The sequence below is a fragment of the Hylobates moloch genome, unplaced genomic scaffold, assembly GCF_009828535.3.
Source record: "Hylobates moloch isolate HMO894 unplaced genomic scaffold, HMol_V3 SCAFFOLD_1, whole genome shotgun sequence".
NCBI classification, from domain to species: domain Eukaryota; kingdom Metazoa; phylum Chordata; class Mammalia; order Primates; family Hylobatidae; genus Hylobates; species Hylobates moloch.
This window is the reverse complement of record NW_026652276.1, coordinates 167,916,378-167,943,557: the sequence shown is the minus strand read 5'-3', so window position 1 is coordinate 167,943,557 and position 27,180 is coordinate 167,916,378. Positions and strand designations below refer to the sequence as shown.

Here is a 27,180-nt window from a genome sequence, read left to right as displayed (position 1 = left end):
TGTTTTATTAATTAACAAATTTTAATTCAAAAGAAGTGAATATTAATTCCATCTCTGGCAACAGGTGGACTAGATGTCTCGAGAATAACACCTAATATAAAACACCTGTCATGGTGATTGAAAAAAACCAACAGCTATCTCATTAAACACATGGCAAGTAAAATGTATCTTCTGGGGCCAAAAATAGACCAGAATTATCTGCTACTTGAATGTTTGGCAAAACTCTCCTAGAAAACTGAGTCTGATGTTTGATTTGTGTAAAGATTTTTTTATCTTTTCTAACTCAATTTTTACTAAGTTATAGGACTACTCAGATTTTCTTTTTTGCTCAATTTTGGTCAGTTTTATTTTTGTCTGTCACCTAATTGGCATGAATATTTTCATAATATTTCCTTATTATCTTTTACATTTCTGGGATATCTTTAGCTATGTTTCCCTTTTTATCCCTAAAATTGTTTATTCATGTTTTCTTTTTTTGAGACGGAGTCTCGCTCTGTCGCCCAGGCTGGAGTGCAGTGGCGTAATCTCGGCTCACTGCAAGCTCCGCCTCCCAGGTTCACGCCATTCTCCTGCCTCAGCCTCTCCGAGTAGCTGGGACTACAGGCGCCCGCCACCACGCCTGGCTAATTTTTTGTATTTTTAGTAGAGATGGGGTTTCACCATGGTCTCGATCTCCTGACCTCGTGATCCGCCCGCCTCGGCCTCCCAAAGTGCTGGGATTACAAGCGTGAGCCACCGTGCCCGGCCCATGCTTTCTTTTTTCTTAATCAAACTTGCTAGAGATTTGTCAGTTGTACTCGGCGTTCAGAAAATAAATCTTGGCTTTGTGAGCTTCTCTGTTTTGTGTTTCATTAAACTTCATTCTTATCTTTATTATTTCCCTTTTAACCTATTTTTTAGTTTATATCTATAATTTTCCTAATTTCATGAGATAGATACATAAGTGGTTAACTTTCAACCTTTTTTCTTTTCTAAACATTTAAGGCTGTAAATTTTCCTTGAAATCAGTTTTGCAACATCTAACAATTTTAATGGATAGTATTTTCATTATCATTTGCTCCCAAATATTTTCCACTGTAACTTCTCTTTAACCCAGGAATTACGTGGAAGAGGTTTATTTTGTTTATTCTTTTTCCTGGTAAACTCGGTGGTGAATACATGAAGTATTCATTTTATTATTCTTCCTTAAGCTGCATAAGTATTTTATGTATATTCTCTTAACTGTATACTTTATAATAAAATTTTTGGAAGAATAAAACAGTAACTTTTAAAACTCCCCATAATGCTATCACATTTGAATAATTATTTTCATCCTTAAATACCATCTTCTGTATTCATATACAGTTTTTTAATATATGCAAAATAGTTACACTCACTGAAATTAAATTGGCCAGGTGGAATCTTGATTTATAAGAGATAAATTAGAAACTGGGGGAAAAAAGAATTTAGAACTTACAAAATTTAGAGATAAATTAGGGGCAATTATTTGCTTCATATAAGAATCTACTCTGAGATTTCTTTGAATAACCACTTCGATTCCACTTTGAGGAGTATTTCTATTGTAAATACAAAACCAAATAATTTCCAAAATTTAATATCTAAAATGTTTTGTATTATTTGATGAAAGAGAATCCACATCCTCTAGCTTATTAATAATTCACATAAACCACAGGTTTCAAATATCAGTTCTTCAAAAAACAAGACCAAAACACTGATTTATAAATAATAACAGAGTCAGTTACTTTAAAAACGTTCATAGGATACCAACCTAATAAAAATATCCCGAACAGCTTGTTCACTTGCTCCAATATATTTGCTGAGTAACTCTGGCCCCTATTGGGTAAAATAAAGTTATTGAGATAAAATTATTTAAAAAGAAAATATAAATTTGGTTTCTGACTAAGTCTAAATGAATCATGGAAATCTTTAATATGATTAAATGGATGTCTTTTATACATTTTTTAAATTAATGTGTGCTAGAATAAATATCATACCACAAGTTCTATGCTTGATGCTTCTGCCCAGAACATTTTCTCCTGGATATTCTCATGGCTTGTTGCTTCATTTTATTTAGATCTCTGCCCAAATACCACCTCTTCAGAAACCCTTTCCTGACAAGTCCATCTATGACTCACTCCAGTTACTCTAAGCCTCCTTACCCTGCTTTTCTTCCTACATAGGACTTACCACCACCATCTGACAGGGAATTATACACTGAATGTGTCTATCTGCTTATTGTTGCTCTCCACTAGTAGAATGTAAACTCCAAAAAGGTAGTTTTGTTCACTGCTGAATCCCTTGTGCCAGAAACAGTGTCTGCCACATAAGTATTAGATAATTGTTTTTCCAAGTGAATAAGTGAATGGTGTAAGAAGGGACAAAGTCCCATCTATCTCAAATTTAAAAAAATGTGCAGAGATAATGACTTTAATCACCATCTTCAATTACTGAAACAATTTATTTGCATAGGAGTTAAAGAATATATCATTTTTAGAACATGTGGGAAAAGGCCAAAAAAAAAAGAGAGAGAATATATGATCTTCCTTCCCTAAAAGCCAACTGAAAAACCTTTCGAAATAAACTTCCCTGCATATAGCAAAATCAATAATGAGAATAGTCTTTCCTTAAATTGGGATCTTAAAAAAAAAACTGTATAGGTCCTAAAGTCATCTCTAGTGAAAAATCACTATCTCCAAAAGACCAACTACTGATCAGGATATGTGACCAAAATAAGGAATTTCTAATATTCAACCACATAGATATCTATTAACATAATATTTAATTACATTTCCTCAATACAGTCACAGAACTATAGGACTAGAGGAGGGAACAAGAAATAGCTAAGGCAAGGCTGGGCACCGTGGTTCTCGCCTGTAATCCCAGCACTTTGGGAGGCCGAAGCTGGTGGATCACAAGGTCAGGAGGTCAAGGCCAGCCTGGCCAACATGGTAAAATCTCGTCTCTACTAAAAATACAAAAATTCACTGGGTGCGGTGGCAGGTGCCTGTAATCCCAGCTACTCGGGAGGCTGAGGCAGGAATCGCTTGAACCCAGGAGGCGGAGGTTGCAGTGAGCCGAGATCATGCCACTCCACTCTAGCCTGGTAACACAACAAGACTCAGTCTCAGAAAAAAAAATAAATAAAAAATAACTAAGGCAAAATAATAGGAACAAGGCAACAGCCTGGCACTTTTAGTTTCTCCATCATTGCCGGTTCACAAAAAAACATGATAAAAGAGTAATTTACAACTGGGTAAAACCCAGTTATACATTACTAAACTGAGCTAGGCGTGGTGGCTCACGCCTGTAATCCCAGAACTTTGTGAGGCCAAGACGGGCAGATCACTCGAGGTCAGGAGTTCAAGACCAGCCTGGCCAACATGGTGAAACCCCATCTCTACTAAAAACACAAAAATTAGCCTGTAATTCCAGCTACTCGGGAGGCTAAGGCAGGAGAATAGCTTGAACCCAGGAGGCAGAGGTTGCAGTAAGCCAAGATTGCATCACTACACTCCAGCCTGGCCAATAGAGTGAGACTCCATCTCAAAAAAATAAAAATAAATATAGAAACAAATAAATAAATTACTAAACTGATATATAAATCAAGTTTGAATAAGGCTAGAATAATACACGATTCCTTTGTCTTGGAATCTAACTGCCCTTTGTTAAACTAATATTGCTGATGTGCTGAAATTATACAGCTAAGATACTGGATCTGTGACCACAATGACACACCAGTGGTGGACTGTGAAGCACTACCCAAAATGATCTGCTAGCATGCCCCTTAATTACCACACTCACCTTATACCTGAAAAAAACTTAGACCTAGTCTCACTTTGACACAAGCAATGGTGAGATACAGTCAAAAGTAACAGAACCATAAAAACCCCAGCTTCCTGCCTCAGTATGGTCTCCAGCCTCTAGTTGTCTACTCCCTTTAAGAATGGTTTGCCTTTCTATCTGAGTATTTATGTATAATTCTGTTCACAATGCATGAAGATTGCCTTAAGCAAGAAGATAATAAGCCCTACAAGAGAGAGGTGGCTCATTACTCAATTTCACACAACTTTTAATAGATGGATCGCTGCTCCTACTAGCTTTCCAAATGTGAGACTAGCCCACAATCGAGAAACATAATGGTGTTGGTAAAGATGTGGAGAATCAGGAACCCCCCACATTGCTAGTGGGAATGGTGCAGTTGGTATGAAAGACAGTTTGGTGGTTCTTTGAAAAGTTAGAGAATTACCCTAAGACCCAACAATTCTACTCCTCAGTTTATACCCAAGAGAAATGAAAACATATCCATGGAGAAATTTGTACATGAATATTTACAGCAACAAAAAGGTAGAAACAATTCAAATGTTCACCAGTGATAAGTGGATAAACAAAGTATGGTAACATTATTCAGTCATGCAAAGGAATGAAGTACTGATACATGCTACTACCTGGATGAACCATGAAAACATTACATAATTGAAAGAAGCCAGACACAAAAAGGTCACATATTGCATGATTTCTTTTATATGAAATATACAGAAAAGGCAAATCCACAGAGACAAAAAGCAGATTAATGGTTGCCAGGGGATGAGCAGAAGGAGGAGTGGAATGAAAAAGTTTTGAAATTAGAGGGAGGTGGTGGTTGCATAACATTGTGAATGCACTAAATGCCAGTGAATTTACACTTTAAAATGGGTAACTGCATTTATGTAAATTGTACCTCAATAAAAAAAGAAGATAAGTGGGCAACATACCTTGACACTTATAAAATTCATTCTACTCTCTCGTGCAATTACCCCAGCTAGTAAGGTTTTTCCTGTTCCAGGCGGACCATACAACAGTATTCCTGTTCTTTGTCGTATAGGCAAGTTTGCAAATAATTCTGGATACTGAGAAACAAACAAAAAAAATATGAAAAAGAGCCCGAGTCTAAACAGAAATGACTAAGTAGCAGCTAAAGATCAATGTATAGAAAAAAATATTCAGATGGTAATCACGACTACCTTTCTTTAGTAACAGCAAGTACAACAGTAGAAAATACAGTTCCTACTAAAAACTATAAATGAACTCAAAGGAACGACTACAAATTTTTTCCAATTAAGAACAATTCTAAGGCCGGGCGCGGTGGCTCACGCTTGTAATCCCAGCACTTTGGGAGGCCAAGGCGGGCAGATCATGAGGTCAGGAGATCCAGACCACGGTGAAACCCCGTCTCTACTAAAAATACAAAAAATTAGCCGGGCGTGGTGGCGGGCGCCTGTAGTCCCAGCTACTCGGAGAGGCTGAGGCAGGAGAATGGCGGGAACCCGGGAGGCGGAGCTTGCAGTGAGCCGAGATCGCGCCACTGCACTCCAGCCTGGGCGACAGAGCAAGACTCTGCCTCAAAAAAAAAAAAGAACACATTCTATATAAAATGCATATAACTGCATCAGAACTTCAATTTTTCCTGTTTTATTAAAAGTACTACATTTAAAAAGTACAAACCAATCTTTTAACAAGTACAGTGCCTTTCATGGATATGCTTCATGGGGCAAGTTATGAGAGCTGTGTACATTTAAATCTATTCAATCAAAGATAGTAAAATATCCCAAGAGTCTCCAGGCTGAACAAATAATCAACTGCTTCTCAAATTAGCTTTTAAGGCACCACTGCTCGAGAACAAGAGAAATTTTGAACAGGTGAGCCAAACTTGAGGCTACTGTCTGCAATATCCTGGTCTCCTTTATTAGGTATGCCTATTTAGTTCCCTCTGTTGAGAATATTCCCACTCACCTCTACCTCTGCTCCAATCAGAAAGAAGCCCAAAGTCAGCAGTTACGCATATAGTCTCCATGTACTGTATCTGGATGTACTGAATCTCCACGTACTAATGCTCGATGCCCCATCCCAGCAACGGGGTCATGATCCTGCTAGCTAGTACTTCCGTACCCATGTTCTCTCACACTGGTTTTAATAGTCCTGGGCTGCAATCAACATGTCCCAGGCCCCAGTGGCCACTGTTCCCAGGAGTTGCCATGCAGCAGGGTCCTTACCCATTTTTTTTCTCACTCCTTTGCATGGGTCCCTGATCTCATGCAATGATCTTTGCCTCTCAGATCTCTGATTAAAACACACTACCTCCTAGACTCTACCATCTGATCTTCTGAAGAACAATCTACATTTGTCTCCTTTATCCTGCTCTCTGCCTTGTCTATGCCTGCCAACTCTGCTTTTCAAGGACTGACGTCCCGGGTCTGGAAATCTAGCTTCACCCATCAGTCCTGTGAACCTTGATAACTCTTCTACCTCCTAGTTTATTCCTATCCATTTCTGCTCAAATCCCAGCAGACAGTCCATCTTGCTTTACTACAATTTGAATGATTAAAGCAAACAGAATTATACATCGAAATGTATTTACTGTAACTATCACCTCAGCTTTCTATTATAAGTTTCTTATGGTCAAAGACTGCATCATACACATTAAAATCTGTCAGCCTGGGCAACATAGCAAGACTCCATCTCTACAAAAATTAAAGAGTTAGCCGGGCATGGTGGTTCATGCCTGTAGTTCTAGCTACTGGGGAGGCTGAGGCAGGAGGATTGCTTGAGCCCAGGAGTTTGAGGTTGCAGTGAGCTGTGCGTGTACTCCAGCCTAGATGACAGAGTGAGGTCTCAACTCTGATAAAAAATTAATTAATAAAATAAAAATTTGTTAAAGTACCTAAAATAGTGTTAGATATTTATTTGGTAACTCAGTAAACACTTGTTAACTCACATGGAGATTGGGCAAGCTAACACATAAAGCCAAAGCCAATAATACAGTGGTTCTTCTGGGAGTAAGTATTCACTTTTTCTTTTTTTTTTTTTTTTAAACATACCTTGGCAGGTAACTGGATAGTATCCATGAGTATCTGCCTAACTTCATGTAATCCACCAATCTTGTCCCAACCCAGGTCTCTAGGTTTATGCAGGTTGACACTTCGCAAAGACGCAGGAATAAATCCGTGGAGAGCCTTTTGGAAGTCCAACGTTGTTAAAACTAATTCTGTTTAAAAATAAACAAAACTTCTTTTACTAGTTATATTTCACTATATGAATTTTTAAAATATGCCATCATCTTAGCTGGAAACACTGATTTTCTACTCAAATAACTGCTTATTCAAATACTACAAATGGAATATATTTAATTCTTGTCTTGCTACAATTACATTTCTCCACAATAGAAGATTCCAAGTTCAGGTTTGAATAGTAAAACATACTTTCTCTGGTGGATATACCCTGACGAGAGAGTCGAGAATGTATGGCTCGATCCACAAGTACTGTAAAATCTCTAGCCACAAACCCTCCAGTTTCTTTAGCGACATGCTGCAGGTCAAGGTCGGTGAACTTGCTTATATCACAGTCCAGTTTATTTTTTATTACATTACACAGAATTTCACATCTTTGTTCCTAAAGAAAAAGCACAAAATTCAAATTTCCAATTGTATTCAACTGTGTATTTTAGAATGTATATTTGGAGAAAATCAGGTTGACAAATCTATAGTGACAGAAAGCAAATTGGTAGTTGTCTGGGGATGGAGCAGGGGAGGAATGGGTAGTAAAAGGGCTAGGAGACTTCTGGAGTGATGAAAATGTTTGTTTCCTTAATTGTGGTGATGGTTTCATGGCATCTACATATGTTAAAACTGATCAAATTGTACACTTATGTGAGTTTGTTGTACTTAAATTATATCTCAATAAAGTTGTGAAAAAATCACATTAATAAATGATTGTCATTTCTTTCTCCAATAAGAAGCATTTTTAGTAATATATGGTTCCTTTAAGAATTTTTTTTTTGGTTCCTATAAGACTTATTTCTAAAAACATATTCAATGGCCAATATCTCAAATACCATTCTATTATCCTTAATAATAGATATAATACCTTTATTCTTCAATAGCAGTTAACTAGCACAGGGTCTGAATATTTAGGGTAGATGCTAGGTGAAAATTTTAAAGAATTTAAAATATGTTTGCCAGTCCTGGAACATATTTCTTTCAGCTCACTGCCACTAAAACCCTCATGAGTTCCCAAAGGGGACTAAGTGCCATTATGTGATGGTGGCAAAAAAAAAGTTTAATTAATGAAGTGTTTAAAAGCCATCTATCTATTTCTCTCTGTTCTTTCTCATTCAAAGAAATACCATTCTCAAAAAAGTCATTTTCTTGGAAAGTGCATACTAACATTTCAGGTGGCTATAAATTATAATTTATGCCTCTAGCACAATATGCACCAAATGTTGACTTACATATCCTTAAAATCATTAATAGAAGCATAAGTTTAAAGCCACAAATTACTAATAAAATTGAAAAATAATTTCTATAAAAGGGACATAATTCAATAATCCTTACAAGTAGTATATTACCTGATTAGGAGGCTGAATGTGTTGGACGCACTGAAATATGTGAACTCCTTGAGCAGAAACAAGTAAAGGATGTAGAGATTGTTGAGACTGACTTGTGGCAATCAGTGCAACCAAACTTCCCATGGAGATAAACTCTTTTATCATATCATTCAAAGCTGGAATTAAGCAATATAGTGTAAAAGCTTAGGAAAAATAAACATGAAATTTAAAAATTATACATTCATTAAAAATAAAAAAAAATGATACTCTAAGGTTGACCTTTAAGGTGGAGTACGTATGGTATCACTCTTTCATGTCTTTAAAAAATGAATCCATCTAGTTATTCCCTGATTTATCTATCGAGGGCCTAATAAATCTAATGGAGGCAAAAGAGGTACTGCAAACTCAGACCATATACTCAGAGCAATGTCTACTGAGGTTCCCTACTTGTGGATCTTATGAAATAAATGAAGCAATGATAAAAATTTGTCTCTGAAATAAATATGCTAGAAGGGTGATAAATTTCCATACTGTTTGTTAAACAGAATACAGCTCATATTCCTATAACTTCCAGAACAATCTCTTCCTACCCCAGGTCTTGTAAGGTTTCATATGAGAAGGTCAGAACTGAAATAGGCATTAATAATGTACATCTGAGTCCTGTCCTGACCTAGAAATTTGCAGCACTCCCTTAAACACTGGACTAATAGATCTAGTATAAGAACAGTAACAGATCGAGTGTAAGATTAGTAACACCAGTCCTATAGATGCTATAGATTTCAAAATTTGAGATTAACACACTAGGTAATAATAATCCAAGCCACTCTTAGTTGCATTTTATATCTATTTCAGCTTTTAAGAACCTTGAAGCAAGTCAATGCTGCCAAACCCTCCAACCTCACCTCCCTAGCACTCCTCTCCTTGCACTCTAAGCTCCAGTCAACAGGGTATTCCCCAACATATCATTACTTCCTGTACCTCTGTGCTTTTGCCTGTAGATCACATTTCCTTTGCTTCTTTATTAGCATGATATTGGTTCATGCTAATTTCTACTCTTCCATAAAAACTCAGCTCAGTTGTCAAGTCCTCCAAAAAGCTTTCCCTGATAACTCCTTATCCCACCTCACCCCCAGTTTAGGGTTATATGCTCCTACACTACTCTGTGTATACTTCTTGCATAGTGTATGCTGTCACCTCCTTGTTGGTTACCCTGGTCAAATTAATCTCTCTGAATTTCCATTTATTGACCTGTAAGGCCCAGGGAATATTTTCATGTAGAATACAAAGCAATCCAAGAAAGCCAAGAAAGGGATGGCTACTCATACACAGTAGCCATCATTATTAGTATCATTCTGTACTAATACTGTTCACCCTTCTTTTTCTCCTAGAATTTGAGAATACAGACTGTGCACAAGCATTTGACAAATATTTGTCAAATGAACGAAAGAGTAAATCTGTAAATTAAACAATAAGTAAGGGAGAATGAAAAACCCTAAAGGACTAACCATGAAGTTGCAGAATTTTCACACTGTTTTTACTCTACCAATTTTGCTAATACAGTCTATAGGACAACTGTAGAATGCTATTAGGGGCCTCAAACACAACATTTAACATAACACATATATTATTCTCTGAAGAGAGTAGATTTATCGTTAAGACTAAAAATGCTGACTGACAAAAGAACAAGACCTTAAGCCAGTGGTGGATGCATTTACCATGAGCAAGCCGCTGGCTCTGCACTGCATCAGGACTGTGCTCATGTTCTGGGACAGCAGGCAGTCCAGCAATGAGGTCAAGGTCATCCAGCAGAACAACAGATGGCTGCATCCACACCGCCTCTGAGAAAGCCACCTCTAGGGTTTTTTGTATGTTTTCAAGCCTTTTTCCTTAATATAGAAGATATGAAATGGTTTCAATATCATTTCAGTGCTGGGAAAGTTCAGGTTGTCCTTTTGAAAGCACTAGAAAACCTCAATATTGATTTAACTATAAAAATTGATCTATATTTTATTAATATACCCATCACAAAAACTTGTTCATCATTAACATGGTTCAATTAATACAGTCTCAAAGGGTGCAGTAAAGTATCAAATTTTATAAAACTCAGAAAAGGAAGCCAGGTGCAGTGGCTTATGCTGGTAATCCCAGCACTTTGGGAGGTCAAGGCGGGCAGATCACTTTGAGCTCAGGAGTTTGAGACCAGCCTGGCCAACCTGGTGAAACCCCGTCTCTACTAAAAATACAAAAATTAGCCACATGTGGTGGCATGCACCTGTAGTACCAATTACTCGGGAGGCTGAGGCACAAGAATTGCTTGAACCTGGGAGGTGGAGGCTATAGTGAGCCGAGATCGCACCACTGCACTCCAGCCTGGGCGACAAGAGCAAGACTCTGTCTCAAAAAAAGAAAAAAAGAAAAGGAATATGCTACTATAATTCCTGTATGCATGTATTCATTTATACCCAGTTTCACCCCATTGAGAATTTTAGATGACTTACAACAAAATTAAAAAAGGAGGATGTGGGAAAACATAAGTGAGAATAAGGGATCAAGATTCATGTAAAATCAAATGCAAATGCATCTGCCTAGAGATCCTGGAGTTGCTATATTTGAATCACAAATTTGGCTTCAAACTTCCTGGTGAGTTACAAAGTTTAAATTTACAAAGAACAGGAAACACACAAGTTCATGATTAGTTGGAACTATATGATAGCGGTACCCAAGGGGGAAAAATTAACTGTTCAAAGTAAAATCTTCCCAATATTTTTTTAATTGAATAGATAATAATGTAAATGTTATGGACTTTAAAAGTACAAAAGTGTTATATGGTAAACTGTAATTCTCCTCATTGCTGTCCACAGCCTCCTACTTTCTCTCCCCTGAAGCAACCATTCTCCCAGTTTCCCATAGCAATTCAGAGATCATTTATACCAATTAGAGTATATTCTAAGTACTAATTTTTCAGAGTGGTGTCAGTGAGCACTTCCAGGAATGTAGTCTCAAAAAGTTCTGGCTAGAAGAAAAAATAGGCCTCCATCAAATATGGAGAGTTTTAGAAATTTTATCAAAAACATTAGAAAGCCAAAGACTTAAAATTTCTAAGAAATTTTAATGACTAAATGATTATCAGAAAAGTTAAAGACTAGATGATATGTGTATTTATTAGATTGACAGCATTATGTATAACATTCCTGTCTTTCTAATGAAAAAGGGATTTATGTAGAGTGTTACCATACTCATACCTCGTAAAGCTTTACAGTCAACTCTCTCCACATGGGCATCCAGTTTGTCAAATGCTTCTTTACAGATTGCTTTGGCTAAAGTTGATTTTCCACTTCCCTAGAAAATAATTGCTTTATAGGAATTCCCAATATATTCAGTCACAGAAATAGTTTCTGTCATTGTGGCAACCACCAAGATTCAGCCTCAATTTTATACAACCTCTTCCAAAAAAACAAAAGAAGAGGAGAGAATACTTCCCAATTCATTTTATGAGGCCGGATTTACACGGATAACAAAACCAGACAAAGACAATACAAAAACAGAAAACTGCAAACTAATCACTTTCAAACTTAAATGGACAAAAGCTCAACAGAACACTAGCAGATAAAACTCAGCAATGTAGAAAGAATGATACACCACAACTACGTGGTATTTATCACAGGTATGCAAGGCTGGTTCAACATTTGTAAGTTACTCAACCCTATCAACACCTTATAGCCTAAAAAAGAAAAACCATATAATTGTATCAACTGACACAGAAAAAGGGCATGGAGAACATCAGTCTTATTCGTCATCACTCCCCCAACACCTAAAAGCAGACACACAGAAATATTAGTGAAAAAATGAATGCTTTCCATATGTCATATAAACCCTATATAATAGATGGTCAAAACCCAAAGAAAGATAAATGAAAAGTTATTAAATGTTACAGAAGAATAAACACACCTTAACCACCTACCTTTCCTCCTGTGAGTAAAAGAGCTCCATTCCTAAGTCCTGCAACAAGAGACATCAGCTGCCGAGACAAAGGGCGTCCCAGGAGGCTATGAGTGATGTGCTCCAAGGAGGATACGCCTAAGGAATTCACTCCTCTGTAAAAGATATACACAGTTACATGATAAAAGACTGAAGCAGGATAAAATTTAGCTATTAAAAAAATGCTGAATTTTGCCTTCCCAGTGTAGTTAGTTAATTTAATTTAATTTTTTATCTTTTTTTTTTTTTTGAGAAAGGGGCTTGCTGTGTCATCCAGGCTGGAGTGCAGTGGCGTGAACCCAGCTCCCTGCAGCCTCAAACTCCCTGGCAAAGGTGATCCTCCTGCCTCAGCCTCCCGAGTAGCTGGGACTTCAGGAGTGTAACACCACACCCAGCTGATTGGTTTTTTTGTGTGTGCATTTGCTGTAGAGACGGGGTTTTGCCATGTTGCCCAGGCTAGTCTCCAACTCCTGGGCTCAAGTGATCCATCTGCCTCCGCCCCACAAAGTGCTGGGATTATAGACATAAGCCACCATGCTCAGACTAGTTAATAAATTTTAAAAGACTAAAATCTTAGAAATTGTCCTCTACTTGAGAGAAAGTATACTGATTAATGTCGAATCCGAATCCAAGCTTTTTTTTTTTTGAGATGGAGTCTTGCTCTGTCACCCAGGCTGGAGTGCAGTGGCATGATTTCGGCTCATTGCAACCTCTGCCTCCCAAGTTCAAGCAATTCTCCTGCCTCAGCCTCCCGAATAGCTGGGATTACAGGTGCCCACCACCACACCTGGCTAATTTCTGTATTTTTAGTAGAGGCAAGGTTTCACCATGTTGGTCAGGCTGGTCTCAAACTCCTGACCTCAAGTGATCCACCCACCTTGGCCTCCCAAAGTGCTGGGATTACAGGTGTGAGCTGCCGTGCCCAGCCTCCAAGCTTTTTTTTCTTTGAGACGGAGTCTTGCTCTGTCACCCAGGCTGGAGTGCAGTGGCACGATCTCGGCTCACGGCAAGCTCTGCCTCCTGGGTTCACGCCATTCTCTTGCCTCAGCCTCCCGCGTAGCTGGGACTACAGGCGCCCGCCACCACGCCCGGCTAATTTTTTGTATTTTTAGTAGAGATGGGGTTTCACCGTGTTAGCCAGGATGGTCTCGATCTGCTGACCTTGTGATCCGCCCGCCTCGGCCTCCCAAAGTGCTGGGATTACAGGCTTGAGCCACCACGCCCGGCCTCCTCCAAGCTTTTAAAATTAGTTTTATTACTTTTAAAATATGCGTTACTAAAAGTTTTACCCTAATAGAACTCCTTAAGGAATCTTAACACACACAAAAAAAATCTCTAACCCCCAAATGATTTAGTTTAGTAATCAACATAATCATAAATGGGTACTTTTGAAGTACTGAGGATAACTAAAAACTTATTTCCTCTTAAACATTACCTATGAAATCCAGTATCAATCTGTAGATTACATTTTACAAACATGAACTTTAAACTACTTCTTGACTGTGATGCCTGCCACTTTATATGATCACATGAGAGTCTGAAGAGATTTTACTTTATGCTGGGTGCAGTGGTTCACGTCTGTAATCCCAGCACTTTGGGAGGCTGAGGCAGGCAGATCACTTGAGACCAGCCTGGCAAACATGGTGAAACTCCATCTCTACTAAAAATACAAAAAATTAGGCAGGTGTTGTGGCACATGCTTGTAATCCCAGCTACTTAGGAGGCTGATGCGGAAGGATCGCTTGAACCCGGGAGGCGGAGGTTGCAATGAGCTGAGATTGCAACACTGCACTCCAGCCTGGGTGACAAAGTGAGAGTCCATCTTAAAAAAAAAAAAAAAAGATTTTATCTTATATTAATAAACACTGTGCTATAAACATTTTGACTTTATGGTTTAATCCTTTTACTAAAACATTTACAGATTGTACCACTCTAGGAAATCAAATCACTACTACAATATCTACCAAAGCTTCTGTGAGGACTTCTTTTTTTTTTTTTTTTGAGACGGAGTCTCGCTCTATCGTCCAGGCTGGAGTGCAATGGCGCAATCTCGGCTCACTGCAAGCTCCGCCTCCCGGGTTCACGCCATTCTCCCGCCTCAGCCTCTCCGAGTAGCTGGGACTACAGGCGCCCGCCACCACGCCCGGCTAATTTTTTGTATTTTTAGTAGAGACGGGGTTTCACCGTGGTCTCGATCTCCTGACCTCGTGATCCGCCCGCCTCGGCCTCCCAAAGTGCTGGGATTACAAGCGTGAGCCACCGCGCCCGGCCGTTCTATGAGGACTTCTAAGAGGTAATGTTTATAAGAGATTCTCGTATTATATAAGAAATATGGAAATTAAGAGTTTAAAAAATATTTTTTATATTTTATCTAGCCCTACTTAAGAGGAATTTTTTAAATATTTGTTTTAAAAGTTGAGAAAAACACAAATAATCCAAATTATTACAGTAATACAAGACAGTGAAGGAATAACTTAATTTGAAATATTTTTAAACATTCAACTACTTTTTTTGGCTTTAACTTTTAAAATGTATTTATTTGTTCTAAGAATTATTGTTTTATTCAAGCATATATGATCCAGGTGATATCTAGTTGCTTTCTTCTCATCGATCAATTCTCAAAGTAAAATTTCTAATAAGCTTCAGACTTCTTGTTATCACAGAAGACAAGGTTATCCCCTACCACCAGGGATGGATAAAAACACAAAAATAAAGAAAGAAAAAAAGATGACAAGGCAAATTATAAGCTAGGCGTGAAGATAGAGACAATCCTTGAAAAAATATCTACTAATGCATTAGTGAGATCACTTATTGACATTAACATCTACTTTAATATTTACATTGAAAACTCTGCCAGATATAATGTTAAAACATGTCTCTAAACATGCTAGTTTGACCATAACTTCTTACCCCAAAGAGCTCAGCTTTAAAAAAGGAAGAATAAAGTCAATTTCCTCACTGTTTTCTTCTTTTACCATAGGATCTAGAAGGACCTACAGTTGCAAGGAAAAATCAGTTTTACATTTCAAAGTATGTCTTTTGCACGTTTTTCTCGGGTCCCAGAAAACTAAATTGCTGATTCTGTTATACCAGAGAGAATAGATAAATTATGCATGCAAGATCATTATTTAAACACCCTTGACAATAACAATGTACCCATCCAGGGAACATAAATATTTATGGTCAATAAGCAGAAAAAATGTTATTGCCTTAATACATTTTACAGATATATTTTTATCTATAATTTTGATTTGTGTCACAATTATCCTTTTCACAATTCTTACATTTGTATCTTCTCCAAATGGTATTCCTTCAATAATATTTCAAAAATAAAGAAACAATGTCTAGTTCCAAAACACTGAAATTCTAAATGACTAGAATATCTTCAATTTTATAATGACAAGAATGAACGTCCTAATCAAAAAATAATATTGTAAAAAGACCACTCTTGGCTGGGCGTGGTGGCTCACACTTATAATCCCAGCACTTTGGAAGGCTGAGGAGGGCAGATCACTTGGGGTCAGGAGTTCAAGACCAGCCTGGCCAACATGGTAAAACCTCGTCTCTACTAAAAATACAAAAAATAGCAGGGCGTGGTGGCATGCGCCTGTAATTCTAGCTACTAGGGAAGCTGAGGCAGGAGAATCACTTGAATCCGGGAGGTGGAGGTTGCAGTGAGCCGGGATTGTGCCACTGCACTCCAGCCCGGGTGACAGAGTGAGACTCCGTTTAAAAAAAAAAGTCCACTCTTAAAATACTTCTAGAAGAGCTGGGCGCAGTGGCTCACACTTGTAATCAAACCACTTTGGATGGGCAAGGCAGAACAATTGCTTGAACCCAGGAGTTCAAGACAATTCTGGGCAACATGGTGAAACCCTATCTCTACAAAACATACAAAAATTAGCCAGGCATTATGGCATTCGCTTGTGGTCCCAGCTACTCGGGAGGCTGAGGTGGGAGAATCACCTGAGCCCAGGAGGTCGAGGCTGCAGTGAGCCATGATCATGCCACTGCACTCCAGCCTGGGCAACAAAGCAAGACACTGTCTTAAAACAAACAAACAAACAAACAAAAAAAACCTACGGAAGCAAAGAAAAGTGATCTGATAATATTTCTGAAGAGCTGCGAATTTAAGAACTGTCAAAGTAAGATGGGTTGTGCGGTAAAATTGCATGTAAAAATAGGAATTTAAAAAATCAAACCCTTAAAAATACGTTGTCATTCGTTTCAATCCTAGAAGAATTTTAAATCATGATCCATTTACCAGTTAACACGATCAACTCTATTCTTGGAACTTAACTGTGCTAAGGCATTCATTTTTAAATTTAAGATAAGTCAATAATTTGTACAGATAATTTAAAGAGATTACAGAATAAAATATTTTAAATCAAGTTATTCCTTACTCTTACCAGGTTTTTAATACACTTCACAATGCAAGGTGTTACAAGGAAATTCATACTTTATTATCAATCACATGTAACAAATAGTATTTTATTAAATATTCAATAATATGCTTTTACTTGTATTGTAATCTTCTGCAGCAAATTGGGACTCAACAGAAAAATATTTTTATCTTTTTCTTTTTCCCAAGAATGAACTATACTCAGAGAAAATTTCTTCAGCCCTATTAAAAAGAAAGTAATAAATGCAGAGTTAGTATTGAAACAGATGAAATAATTTAAGATTTTAAATGTCAAATTTGTTTAAGTTAAAGGCCTTTTTTTTTTTTCCCCAACAGGGTCTCGCTCTGTTGCCCAGGCTGGAGTGCAGTGGCAGGAACACAGACCTCCTGGGCTCAAGTGATCCTTCTGCCTCAGCCTCCCAAGTAGCTGGGACTACAGGCATACACCACCACGTCTGGCTAATTTTTGTATTTTTTTGTATAGATAGGGTTGCGCCATGTTGGCAGGCTGCTCTCAAACTCCTGGCCTTAAGTGATCTGCCTGCCTCGGCCTCCCAAAGTGCTGGGATTACAGGCATGAGCCACTGCACCCGGCCACAGATATTTTTCAATCCATAAAATCTACTGTTTAATTATCATAATTATATTTCACTATTCACATACTGTTCACATGTATGACAGGTTGCAAGAACAATTAAAAATGTACAACTATATAAATAGAAAAAAAGTCAAATAACAAGTGTACTCACCATCTTTAGTTTCCAGCTTAATAAATTCTTCCTCTGATATTACCAAAGGAAGCATGGTGGTAGTAGACTGCTGTAGCCATGAATAAAATACAGTTTTTATATCTTCTTCACTTATGTCTTTAGGCTGCCAGAAAAAGGAATAGTAATGAATTATCCTTATATCTGAATTTAACCTTAACACCCTTATTTTAACATCTTATCTTCCTAATAAAGTGTAAGCCTTACCAAACAAATCCAATGAAGGATGTTCATATTCTATAGGCACAGGTTTGGGATTTGACATTACAGATAGCACAATGAGTGCAGTGTAGCCTGAAGAAACATCTGTTAGGTGGAAAAGTTTTAAATGCTCCTTTTCTCTATGCCCAGTGATACACCTACCATAATTTGGCTCACTCACTAACCATTCCAACCCCATTCTCCCTTTCCTCCCTCACGATAAAGACAGGAAAACAAATTCCTTTTTCTTTGAGACAGAATCTCACTGTATCGCCCAGGCTGGAGTGCAGTGGCGCAGTCTCCACTCACTGCAACCTCTGCCTCCCAGGTTCAAGCAATTCTCTTGCCTCAGACTCCCAAGCAGCTGGGATTACAGACATTGCCAGCTAATTTTTGTATTTTTAGTAGACATGGGGTTTCACCATGTTGGCCAGGCTGGTCTCAAACTCCTGGCCTCAGGTGATCCGCCTGCCTTGGCCTTCCAAAGTGCTGGGATTACTGGCATGAGCCACCACATCTGGCCTAATAATCTATTAAAAAAAATTTTTTTTGAGATATTGCCTAGGCTGGAGTGCAGTGGCACAATCATAGCTCACTGCAGTGTTGAACTCCTGGGCTCAAGAGATCCTCCCACCTCAGTCAGCCTCCTGAGTAGCTAGGACTACAGGCATGTGCCACCACATGTGTCTAATTTTTATTTTTACTTTTTTTGAGATAGAGTCTCGCTCTGTCACCCAGGCTGGAGTGCAGTGGTGAGATCTAGGCTCACTGCAACTTCAACCTCCTCAGTTCAAGTGGTTCTCCTGCCTCAGCCTCCTGAGTAGCTGAGATTACAGGATTAGCACCACGCCCGGCTAATTTTTGTATTTTTAGTAGAGATGGGGTTTCACCATGTTGGCCAAGCTGGTCTCAAACTCCTGACCTCAAGTGATCCACCCATCTCAGCCTCCCAAAGTGCTGGGATAATAGGCGTGAGCTACCACGCCTGGCTTAATTTTTTTTTTACATTTTTTTGTAGAGATGGGGTCTTGCTATGTTGCCCAGGCTGTTCTCAAACTCTTGGCCTCAAGCAATCCTCCCACCTCAGCTTCTCAAAGTGCTAGAATTACAGGTGTGAGCCACTGGACCCCACCTACAAAGATCTTTAAGTTCAGTATCTCATTTCCTGATTCTACCAGTATCCAAAGAATTAACTGAGTAAAAAGTAAAACAGTCTAGCACTCTTTTAGGCTACAATATTAATACTGAAACAACATGGGACAATTTTTTTAAATTACAACCATGTTTCAAAATTATCAATCTCTTAAAAGCCAAAAATACTCATATTTGCATTGGCAAATATATGTATTTGTGTTATCATTTATTAAAGATTTCTCAGCTTCTCAAAAAGTTAAACATAATTCCTAGGTATATCCCAAAGGAGCTGAAAAAAGGAACTCAAACAGATACTTGTACACCAATGTTCACTGTAGCATTATTCACAGCAGCGAAAAATGTGGAAACAACCCAAGTGTCCATCAACAGATGAATGGATAAACAAATGTGGTATATACAGTCAATGGAATAGTATTCAGCCATGAAGAGGAATAACATTCTGATACATACAACACAGATGAGCCTTGAAAACATTATGTTAAATGAAATAAGTCAGATACATAAGACAAATGCATACTTCCACTTATATATGAAATATCTAGAATAAGCATAGAGACACAATATACATTAGAGATTACCAGGGACTGGGAAAAGGAGTGGATGGGGAATTATTGTTTAATGGGTACCAAGTTTCTCTTTGGGGTGATGGAAAAGTTCTGGATATAGATAGTGGTGATGGTTGTACAATATTATGAATGTAATTAATGCCTCTGAATTATACACTTAAAAATGGCTAACATGGCATATTTTATGTTATATATAGTTTAACACAATAAAAAAAGACATATCAAAAAGGAATACAACATTCTTATTACTTAGCTAAAGCAACTAGAAATCTTACAAAACGTGTAAAAGAATTTTGATGTAACATATATATTTGAACTCACTAAATTCTCTCTAGGTTGTAACTTTAGAGATCTTGGAATTTTAGGGGTAACTTCCACTGGAGTTATCCTGACTACAGCATGCATTTCTATATTTAGTCTCTTCCTCAGGTCATCTGGAATCTGAAATTTAAAAATAAACAAAAATATAAATATATTCAAAGCTTGGTTAAGAAATATTTCACAGCATCAATATTGATATATTAGCTTCTATGAATTTAGGTGAAATAACAGAAGCTATCATAATAACTCATAGTTGTCTCAGTCCATGCAGGCTGCTGTATCAAAATATCCTAAACTGGGTGGCTAACAAATGACAGAAACTTATTTCTCACAGTTCTCTTTTATAAGAGCACGAATCCCATTCATGAAGTCTTCACCTTCATGACCTAATCACTTCCCAAAGACCACACTTCCTAATACCATCACCTTGGGAGTTGGGATTTCAACATATGAATTTGAGGAGGGCACAAACATTCAAATACCAACGGTGTAACCAGATGGATGTCCAGATATTGCTATACCATGAACATTTCAATCTTCTCCCTACATTTCTTTCTTTTTCTTTACATAATCTTCAGAATTAGATCTTTAAATGAATGCATTTGACTGTACTCACCAAACCCATCTTTTAAACTATGGTACATTTACATTCAAATTAAATGTTATTTCTAATCTTTGAGCAGCCTTTATTTGTGAAAGTTAACAACCAATGAAGAAGCTGGAATGGACGAAACTAATCACAATCTGCCTGATTGTCTGATTAAATGATTAGATCCAGACAGAAACTTAATCTAAAAAGCAGAGTAAAATTTCTCCCACCCCCTAACGAAAATGTTCTAAACTTAAGATTGTGGTGATGGTTGTACAACTAGTATAAATATACTAAAAATGACTGAATTGTACACTTTAAATTTTATCTCAGCTGGGCACGGTGGCTCACGCCTGTAATCCCAGCACTTTGGGAGGCTGAGGTGGACGGATCACGAGGTCAGGAGTTTGAGACCAGCGTGGCCAATATGGTGAAACCTCATCTCTACTAAAACTACAAAAATTAGCCAGACGTCGTGGTGGGAGCCTGTATCCCAGCTACTCGGGAGGCTGAGGCAGGAGAATCACTTGAACCTGAGAGGCGGAGCTTGCAGTGAGTGGAGAGCGCCACCACACTCCAGCCTGGGTGACAAAGCAAGACTCTGTCTCAAGAAAAAAAAAAAAAAAAAAAAAAAAAAAAAAAAAATATATATATATATATATATATATATATATATCTCAATAATGATGTTAAAAATTTTTCTCAACTTCCCAAATATAAGCAAGCACTGAAAGACATAAAGACGACTTTACTCTCTATTAACTTCTAAAGAGCAGGTGCAGACATATTAATGGTAGACAGAAGCATAAATAAAAACTCTAAGGTACATATTCTGACTTAAAGAGAATTTAACAATCAAGTTACCTGTTTTTTTTTTTTTTTAATCACCATGCTTCACAGGGTAATAAAGGTTCCAGTTAACATGCATTTGTTAGTTGTATCACCAAGTGATCAATTTTGATCTCTCAAGCCAAGTCCATTTTAGTATCTGATTTCACCTACTGTGACTTCTTATTGTCCATGGCTCTTCAACCTTCAGTGGAGTGGGAAGGGCAGAGTCCTTACTGCTATCTTAATCACAGGACTTTACCATCAGCACTTCTCCCTGTTCTCACCATATAATTTCAAGGAAATAAAAGGATATTCCCATCTAATGACAGAACCAGCTAAATCATAAGCTCAGTGTTAGACATTTTGAATTTGAGGATGCAGTGGGATCTCCTGAACGGACAGTTTAAAGCTAACAGAAAATAATGATCTGAGGCCAGGCACAGTGGCTCACGCCTGTAATCCCAGCACTTTGGGAGACTGAGGCAGGCTGATCACTTGAGACCAGGAGTTCAAGACCAGCCTGGCCAACATGGTGAAACCTCATCCCTACTAAAAATACAAAAATTAGCCAGGAGTGGTGGCACACACTTGTAGTCCCAGCTACTCCGGAGGCTGAGGCAGGAGAATCACTTGAACCTGGGAGGTGGAGGTTGCAGTGAGTGGAGGTGGTGCCACTGCACTCCAGCCTGGGCAACAAAGCAAGCCTCTGACTCAAAAAAAGAAAAGAATGGTCTGGAGCTTTAGAACATGATGTAGGCCAGCCAGGAGCAGTGGCTCATGCCTGTAATCCCAGCACTTTGGGAGGCCGAGGCAGGCAGATCACCTGAGGTCAGGAGTTCCAGACCAGCCTGGCTAACATGGTGAAACCCTGTTTCTACTAAAAATACAAAAAATTAGCCAGGCGTGGTGGTGTATGCCTGAAGTCCCAGCTACTCGGGAGGCTGAGGCAGGAGAACCGCTTGAACCTGGGAGGCAGAGGTTGCAGTGAGCCAGATCACACCATTGCAATCCAGCTTGGGCAAGAAGAGTGAAACTCCATCTCGGGGGAAAAAAAAGAAAAGAAAATGATGTAGGCCAAAGAGATTAATGCTTTGTCAGTTATTTGTATAAAGGTCACAGGTGAAACTGTCGGAGAAAAAAAAATCTACAAAAGGAGACAATCTTCTCTTTCTATGTTATTCCCTTTCCTAACAAGTTCCGCTCTTTATCACTATGAAGTCTTACTTTACAGTGGTTCAAACTTAGGTTCCAACAAGTGAACTAGTGACTTATGTCATATAAAGGTAGCATTAATATTTGTGGCCAGGATGAGGGGCTGGAACACTAGTTGCCCTGTCTACTTCCTCTCTGTTACACAAAAATTAAAGAGCAGACACCAGCAGGGTAAGCAGCTCCTGGATGCATTCCAATCCAGGTGCCACCACATGCAGCAGGAAGGTTACCTCATGCCATGGATCTCTCCCTACACTGGCCCTTTTCCCTAATATTAACAAGTTGCTTTCGGTAGCTGGGGAACAAATCTGCAAGCATTAAAAATGGGAGGCTTTGTAGGGCACTCCATGCTGATGAACCCCCAAGTCAATCTGCCTGGGTTTGAATCCTAGTTGTTAACACTAACTATGCAATCTCAGCAAGTAATTTTGACCTCTCTGGGCCTGAACCTATCTAAGCTTGTACCTATTCAAGCTTACTTGGCCAGAAAATACACAATCTTTATCCAAACAAGGACTTTACTGCAAAGCGTAAATGTGTCCCCCAAGTGCCTTTAGGCACTGTGTTTCTTTTTAATTAATTTTCAATTTATATATGAAATACTATCCTAATTCATAATTTGGGGATGTTTAAGCCACATAAAAATTCTCCCAAGTTATAAAATTTATACTAACCCAGACTTTCCCAAGATGGAGAACTTCTACATTTTTGGTGTATTTGATGGTATTGTTCAACTCTTCAAGTCCATTCCAGACTACTTGTAGCACACAGGCCTTCTCATCTTCTTCGCTATGATCTGACCTAATTTTTTTTTGATCTAGTGGCTCTGACATCTGCTTCTCTTTTTCAGGTAATAATACATTTTGTTTTGTTTTACTTTGCTGTTGCTTTGGAGAAAGTAGCTTAACTAGCTTTCCATATGTCACAGTAAAGCTGGGCTCTACATCAAAATATTCCTGGTCCCATGGAAATACATGAACGGCACAGTGTTTATGAAAAACAGAGGTTGCTGACGTGTTATATATACTAGGAGGTTGAGATTTGCATACTCTGAAAATATTGTCTAGAGGAACAACCTTTGACTGCATATTTTTGAATGCATTGATTTCAGTTAAACCCCAGGATGTCTCTTGTTTCTTCTCAGATCGAAAGGAAAAAATGCTTCCTATCATAGTCCATAAACTTGCTACTGATGATGAGCCAACTGGAATCTCTGACTCGTTTTCATTAGATTCAGTGATTCCCACAGTATTTGACTGAAGTTGCTTGGTTTGAAGTTCTTTCATCATTCCTTTCTGGTCTCTTCCATAACTATGAAGTTTTTTATATTCAGCATCAGCTTTTGAAAATGTATTCTCTCTGGCTCGGCGTGTCTTTGGCTGAATAAGGAGTTTGGTGTCAGTTTCCAGCCTTCCATAAGAGGCAGTTGGTATTAGTGCAACTGTGTAGAAAATAAAGCTCATTAGTGCACATTCATTTCTACTTTGGACTCAATGCTATAGTGTAGAATATGACAGCAAATATTACAATAGCACCTACCAATTTGGATAAATATGTACGTTTGTTGATCAACCCAAACAGGAAAAATGGCTTTTGGAAAAACTATTCGAATTTGATCTAGAAGATGCTGTTCAAGGGAAACAGCATGCAGCTCCTAGAACCAACAGACGAAAAGATCAATTCACTTTACAATTTGCCCACTCCATGTCTAGTTAAAAAAAATCTCAATTCATTTTTTTAAAAAACAAATTTTAATGTGCATATTTAATATATACAACATGATGTTATGAGCTACATATAGATAGTAAAATTGTTACTATAGTGAAGTAAATTAACATATACATCATCTCACAGTTACCTACTTTTTTGTTTTTGTGGTTAAGAGTAGTTAAAATCTCCTCATTTAACATGAATCCCCAATACAATTTTATTAGCTATAGTTGTCAGGTTGTACATTAGATCTCTATCAATTTATTCTTTTTTTATTTGAGACAAGGTCTCACTCTGTTGTCCAGACTGGAGTATAATGGCAAGATCTTGACTCACTGCAGCCTTGACTTTACGGGCTCAAGCGATTCTCCTGCCTCAGCCTCCCAAGTGGCTGGGACTAAAGGCATGCACTACCATGCCCGGCTAATTTTTGTATTTTTAGTAGAGACGGGGTTTCACCATGTTGCCCAGCCTGGTCTTGAACTCCTGGACTCAAGCAATCCACCTGCCTTGGCCTCCCAAAGTGCTGGGATTATAGGCATGAGCTACTGTGCCTGGCCCCAATTCATTCTTATAATTCAAAACCAACTCAGAATATATAATAAAGCTTAGAGAAGAGAAATCTAAAAACATTGATATTGTGAAGTAATTTAACCTTAAATGAGATAGTTCTTATTTGGTTTTCTTTACCAGTATCTCCCAATCATCTGCTGAGAGGGGTTCCACCTCAACTTGTTGACAAGATACCACATGGGAACATGGTTTGAGAAACACCTAGAAAAAATTAAAAATTTAAAACTAGTTTAAAAAAACTTTTCTGTGTCATATATTAGAAAATAAGAAGTTATCTTCTTACCATTTTAGGTAAGTAGATGTGTGTGTGTGTTTTGGATGGGGGTGTATATGTAGTCTATGTAATCCTTCTCTTCTGTTTTGAGAGATGGGGCCCGGCTCTGTCACCCATTCTGGAGTGCAGTGGTACAATCATAGCTCACTGCAGCCTGGAAACTCTGGGCTCAAGCAATCCTCCTGCCTCAGCCTCCTGAGTAGCTGGGAAAACAGGTGCAAGCCACTGTGCCTGGCTATATGTGTAGTCTTTCATGTGACAAATATTTATTAAGTACTTATTCTTAGCCAAGACTTGATACACTCAGCATTTTAGGAAAAACTGTTTGATAACTAATTACAGAATGAAGAAAAATACATCTCAGCACGACACGTTTTTCAAAAATGAAAGTAATCATTAAAATGTAAAAATGTAAGTAAAAAATATAAGAAGAAATGACTATATCATCAAGTTATGGCTTGATCTAATATATAAATATTCTCATTATTTCTAGAAGTTTTGCAACAGACATGCTGCTTCAAGAAAAGTGAAAAATACACTGAAATAGACACTGGAGACAAATATTGAGAAGTATAATCCTTCACAGCTGAAAGTTAAGTAAAACAAATAATACCCTCATTATAGTTTAAATATATGAAACACTAGTATGTCTATAAGCTGGAGTCACCATCTTACTTTCTTTCCCCTTCTATAGGCATTTTCAAGGATTAAAGGAGTAAAATCCAAAGCCTCTGCATGTTAAATACTCTGGGTAACCAACCCTTCCTCTCTGCTTTTGTGGACTGGAGCAGAATTTCCCTGAGCGCCTCACCTCCAGACTCCTCAGTAGATTTCTCTTCAATATCTCCCTTACTGAAAAGGATGATTCTGAGCAAGCACAAAGCAGCTCCTGCCCACCAAGAAGCTAGAGACTCAGTTTCTTAGCGGCATTGCTGCAATAAGGGATCTAAAAAAATCAGGTAAAGTCACTTCAAAGCAAATGCGAGTTAAAAACAAGTAGGATTCTTCAGAGTACTAATTAAGACTTGAAAATCAGGAAGTTGATGTTGCCCACAGGAAGTGCCGGGTACTCAGAGGGCAGAACTGTAACCTGCTAAGCAATCCTGGGTAAAATATTCCATCTCCTTGTATTGTAGAAAAAAGCACCAAAGTTAATGATTTCTAAGGTCTGTCTGGTGCTAAAATTTTAAGATTCTAGCAACAATTTAGAGTATGCAAGGGACTAGTGTTAGGTTTATAGATTTCTCATGAGTAGCCTATTCTCATCAAAAAACATGCATAAACAAAATTAGTCTGTGCTCAAAACAAGTTAAAAAGACATGGCACTCTCGTGTATTGTCATGGGAAATTAGTAATAGAGAGCAATGTAGCCCCACCTATATAAGTTTTAAACGTATAGCGCCCTTGGCTATTCTGTTTTAAATGTTTCAGTCCACATATATATCTGATTCTGAGAAAGCACAAAGCAACTCCTGCCCCCTAAGAAGCTAAGGACTCCTGGGCTAGCCAGTCCATTTTCTGTTCCTATCAGTGATTCTTCAGGAGACAGTGTCTTAGTGGCAGGGCTGCAACAGAGGATCATAAAGACACACAGAGAGAGAGACAGAAAGAGAGAGACATGTTAAATGCACATTGTTTGTAATACATGGAAAGGTATCTGAAATATTTTGTGGGGTAATAATTGCAGAAAATATGAATGATCTCATTCCTCCAATCCTAAAGGTCTACTGAGATCCCCCAAAACAGGTGACATTCATTCTGAGGATGGGACTGGGGAAAGGTAAAAACTCATTTTTTACTTTCAATGGTAAAATAGTTATAATGAATATGTATTATTACTACATCTTCTTCTTCTAAGAGATAGGGTCTTGCTGTTGCCTGGGCTGGAGTGCATAATCATAGGTCACTCAAATTCCTGGGCTCAAGCATTCCTCCTACCTCAGTCTGCTGAGTAGCTGGGACTACAAGCATGCACTACCAGGCCCAGCTAATTTTTTTAATTTTTTTGTAGAGATAGGGTCTTGCTATGTTGCCTAGCCAAGCCAATCTTGAACTCGTGGCCTCAAGTGGTCCTCCCACCTTGGCCTCCCAAAGCACTGGGATTACAGGCATAAGCCATTGAGCCCAGCCTCATATTATTCCTACAGTTTAGAAAATGTTTAAAGGAATAACTTGATAAACATAAGAAAACAAAAAATAGACATGGGTATTCAAGCTTTCAGGTTTATAATCTAAGCATATT

At 38.1% G+C, this 27,180-nt stretch overlaps 1 protein-coding gene across 7 annotated transcripts in view; it reads right to left on the bottom strand.

The window, feature by feature from the left end:
• The window catches only part of PEX1 (peroxisomal biogenesis factor 1), a 42,526-nt gene that overhangs the window by 8,403 nt on the left and 6,943 nt on the right, over positions 1 to 27,180 (bottom strand). For 5 of the 7 annotated variants that reach the window (XR_009208805.1, XR_004371172.2, XM_032761070.2 and 2 more), the window contains exons 3-17: positions 24,782 to 24,865; positions 23,921 to 24,035; positions 23,056 to 23,822; positions 19,750 to 19,869; positions 17,489 to 17,612; positions 16,858 to 16,961; positions 15,248 to 15,330; positions 12,321 to 12,453; positions 11,602 to 11,698; positions 10,075 to 10,245; positions 8,381 to 8,535; positions 7,236 to 7,425; positions 6,855 to 7,021; positions 4,752 to 4,886; positions 1,769 to 1,833 (exon numbers count right to left, since the gene is read on the bottom strand). Coding sequence is in view for 5 of the 7 variants with exons in the window: in XM_032761070.2 (XP_032616961.1) it covers positions 1,769 to 1,833; positions 4,752 to 4,886; positions 6,855 to 7,021; positions 7,236 to 7,425; positions 8,381 to 8,535; positions 10,075 to 10,245; positions 11,602 to 11,698; positions 12,321 to 12,453; positions 15,248 to 15,330; positions 16,858 to 16,961; positions 17,489 to 17,612; positions 19,750 to 19,869; positions 23,056 to 23,822; positions 23,921 to 24,035; positions 24,782 to 24,865 (2,510 nt within the window). In the remaining 2 variants the exon portion in view is untranslated. Of the gene's footprint in view, positions 1 to 1,768; positions 1,834 to 4,751; positions 4,887 to 6,854; positions 7,022 to 7,235; positions 7,426 to 8,380; positions 8,536 to 10,074; positions 10,246 to 11,601; positions 11,699 to 12,320; positions 12,454 to 15,247; positions 15,331 to 16,857; positions 16,962 to 17,488; positions 17,613 to 19,749; positions 19,870 to 23,055; positions 23,823 to 23,920; positions 24,036 to 24,781; positions 24,866 to 24,947; positions 25,704 to 25,749; positions 25,767 to 27,180 lie in introns of those variants that run through there. The other 2 variants (XM_032761076.2, XM_032761072.2) reach the window with 2 other exon arrangements.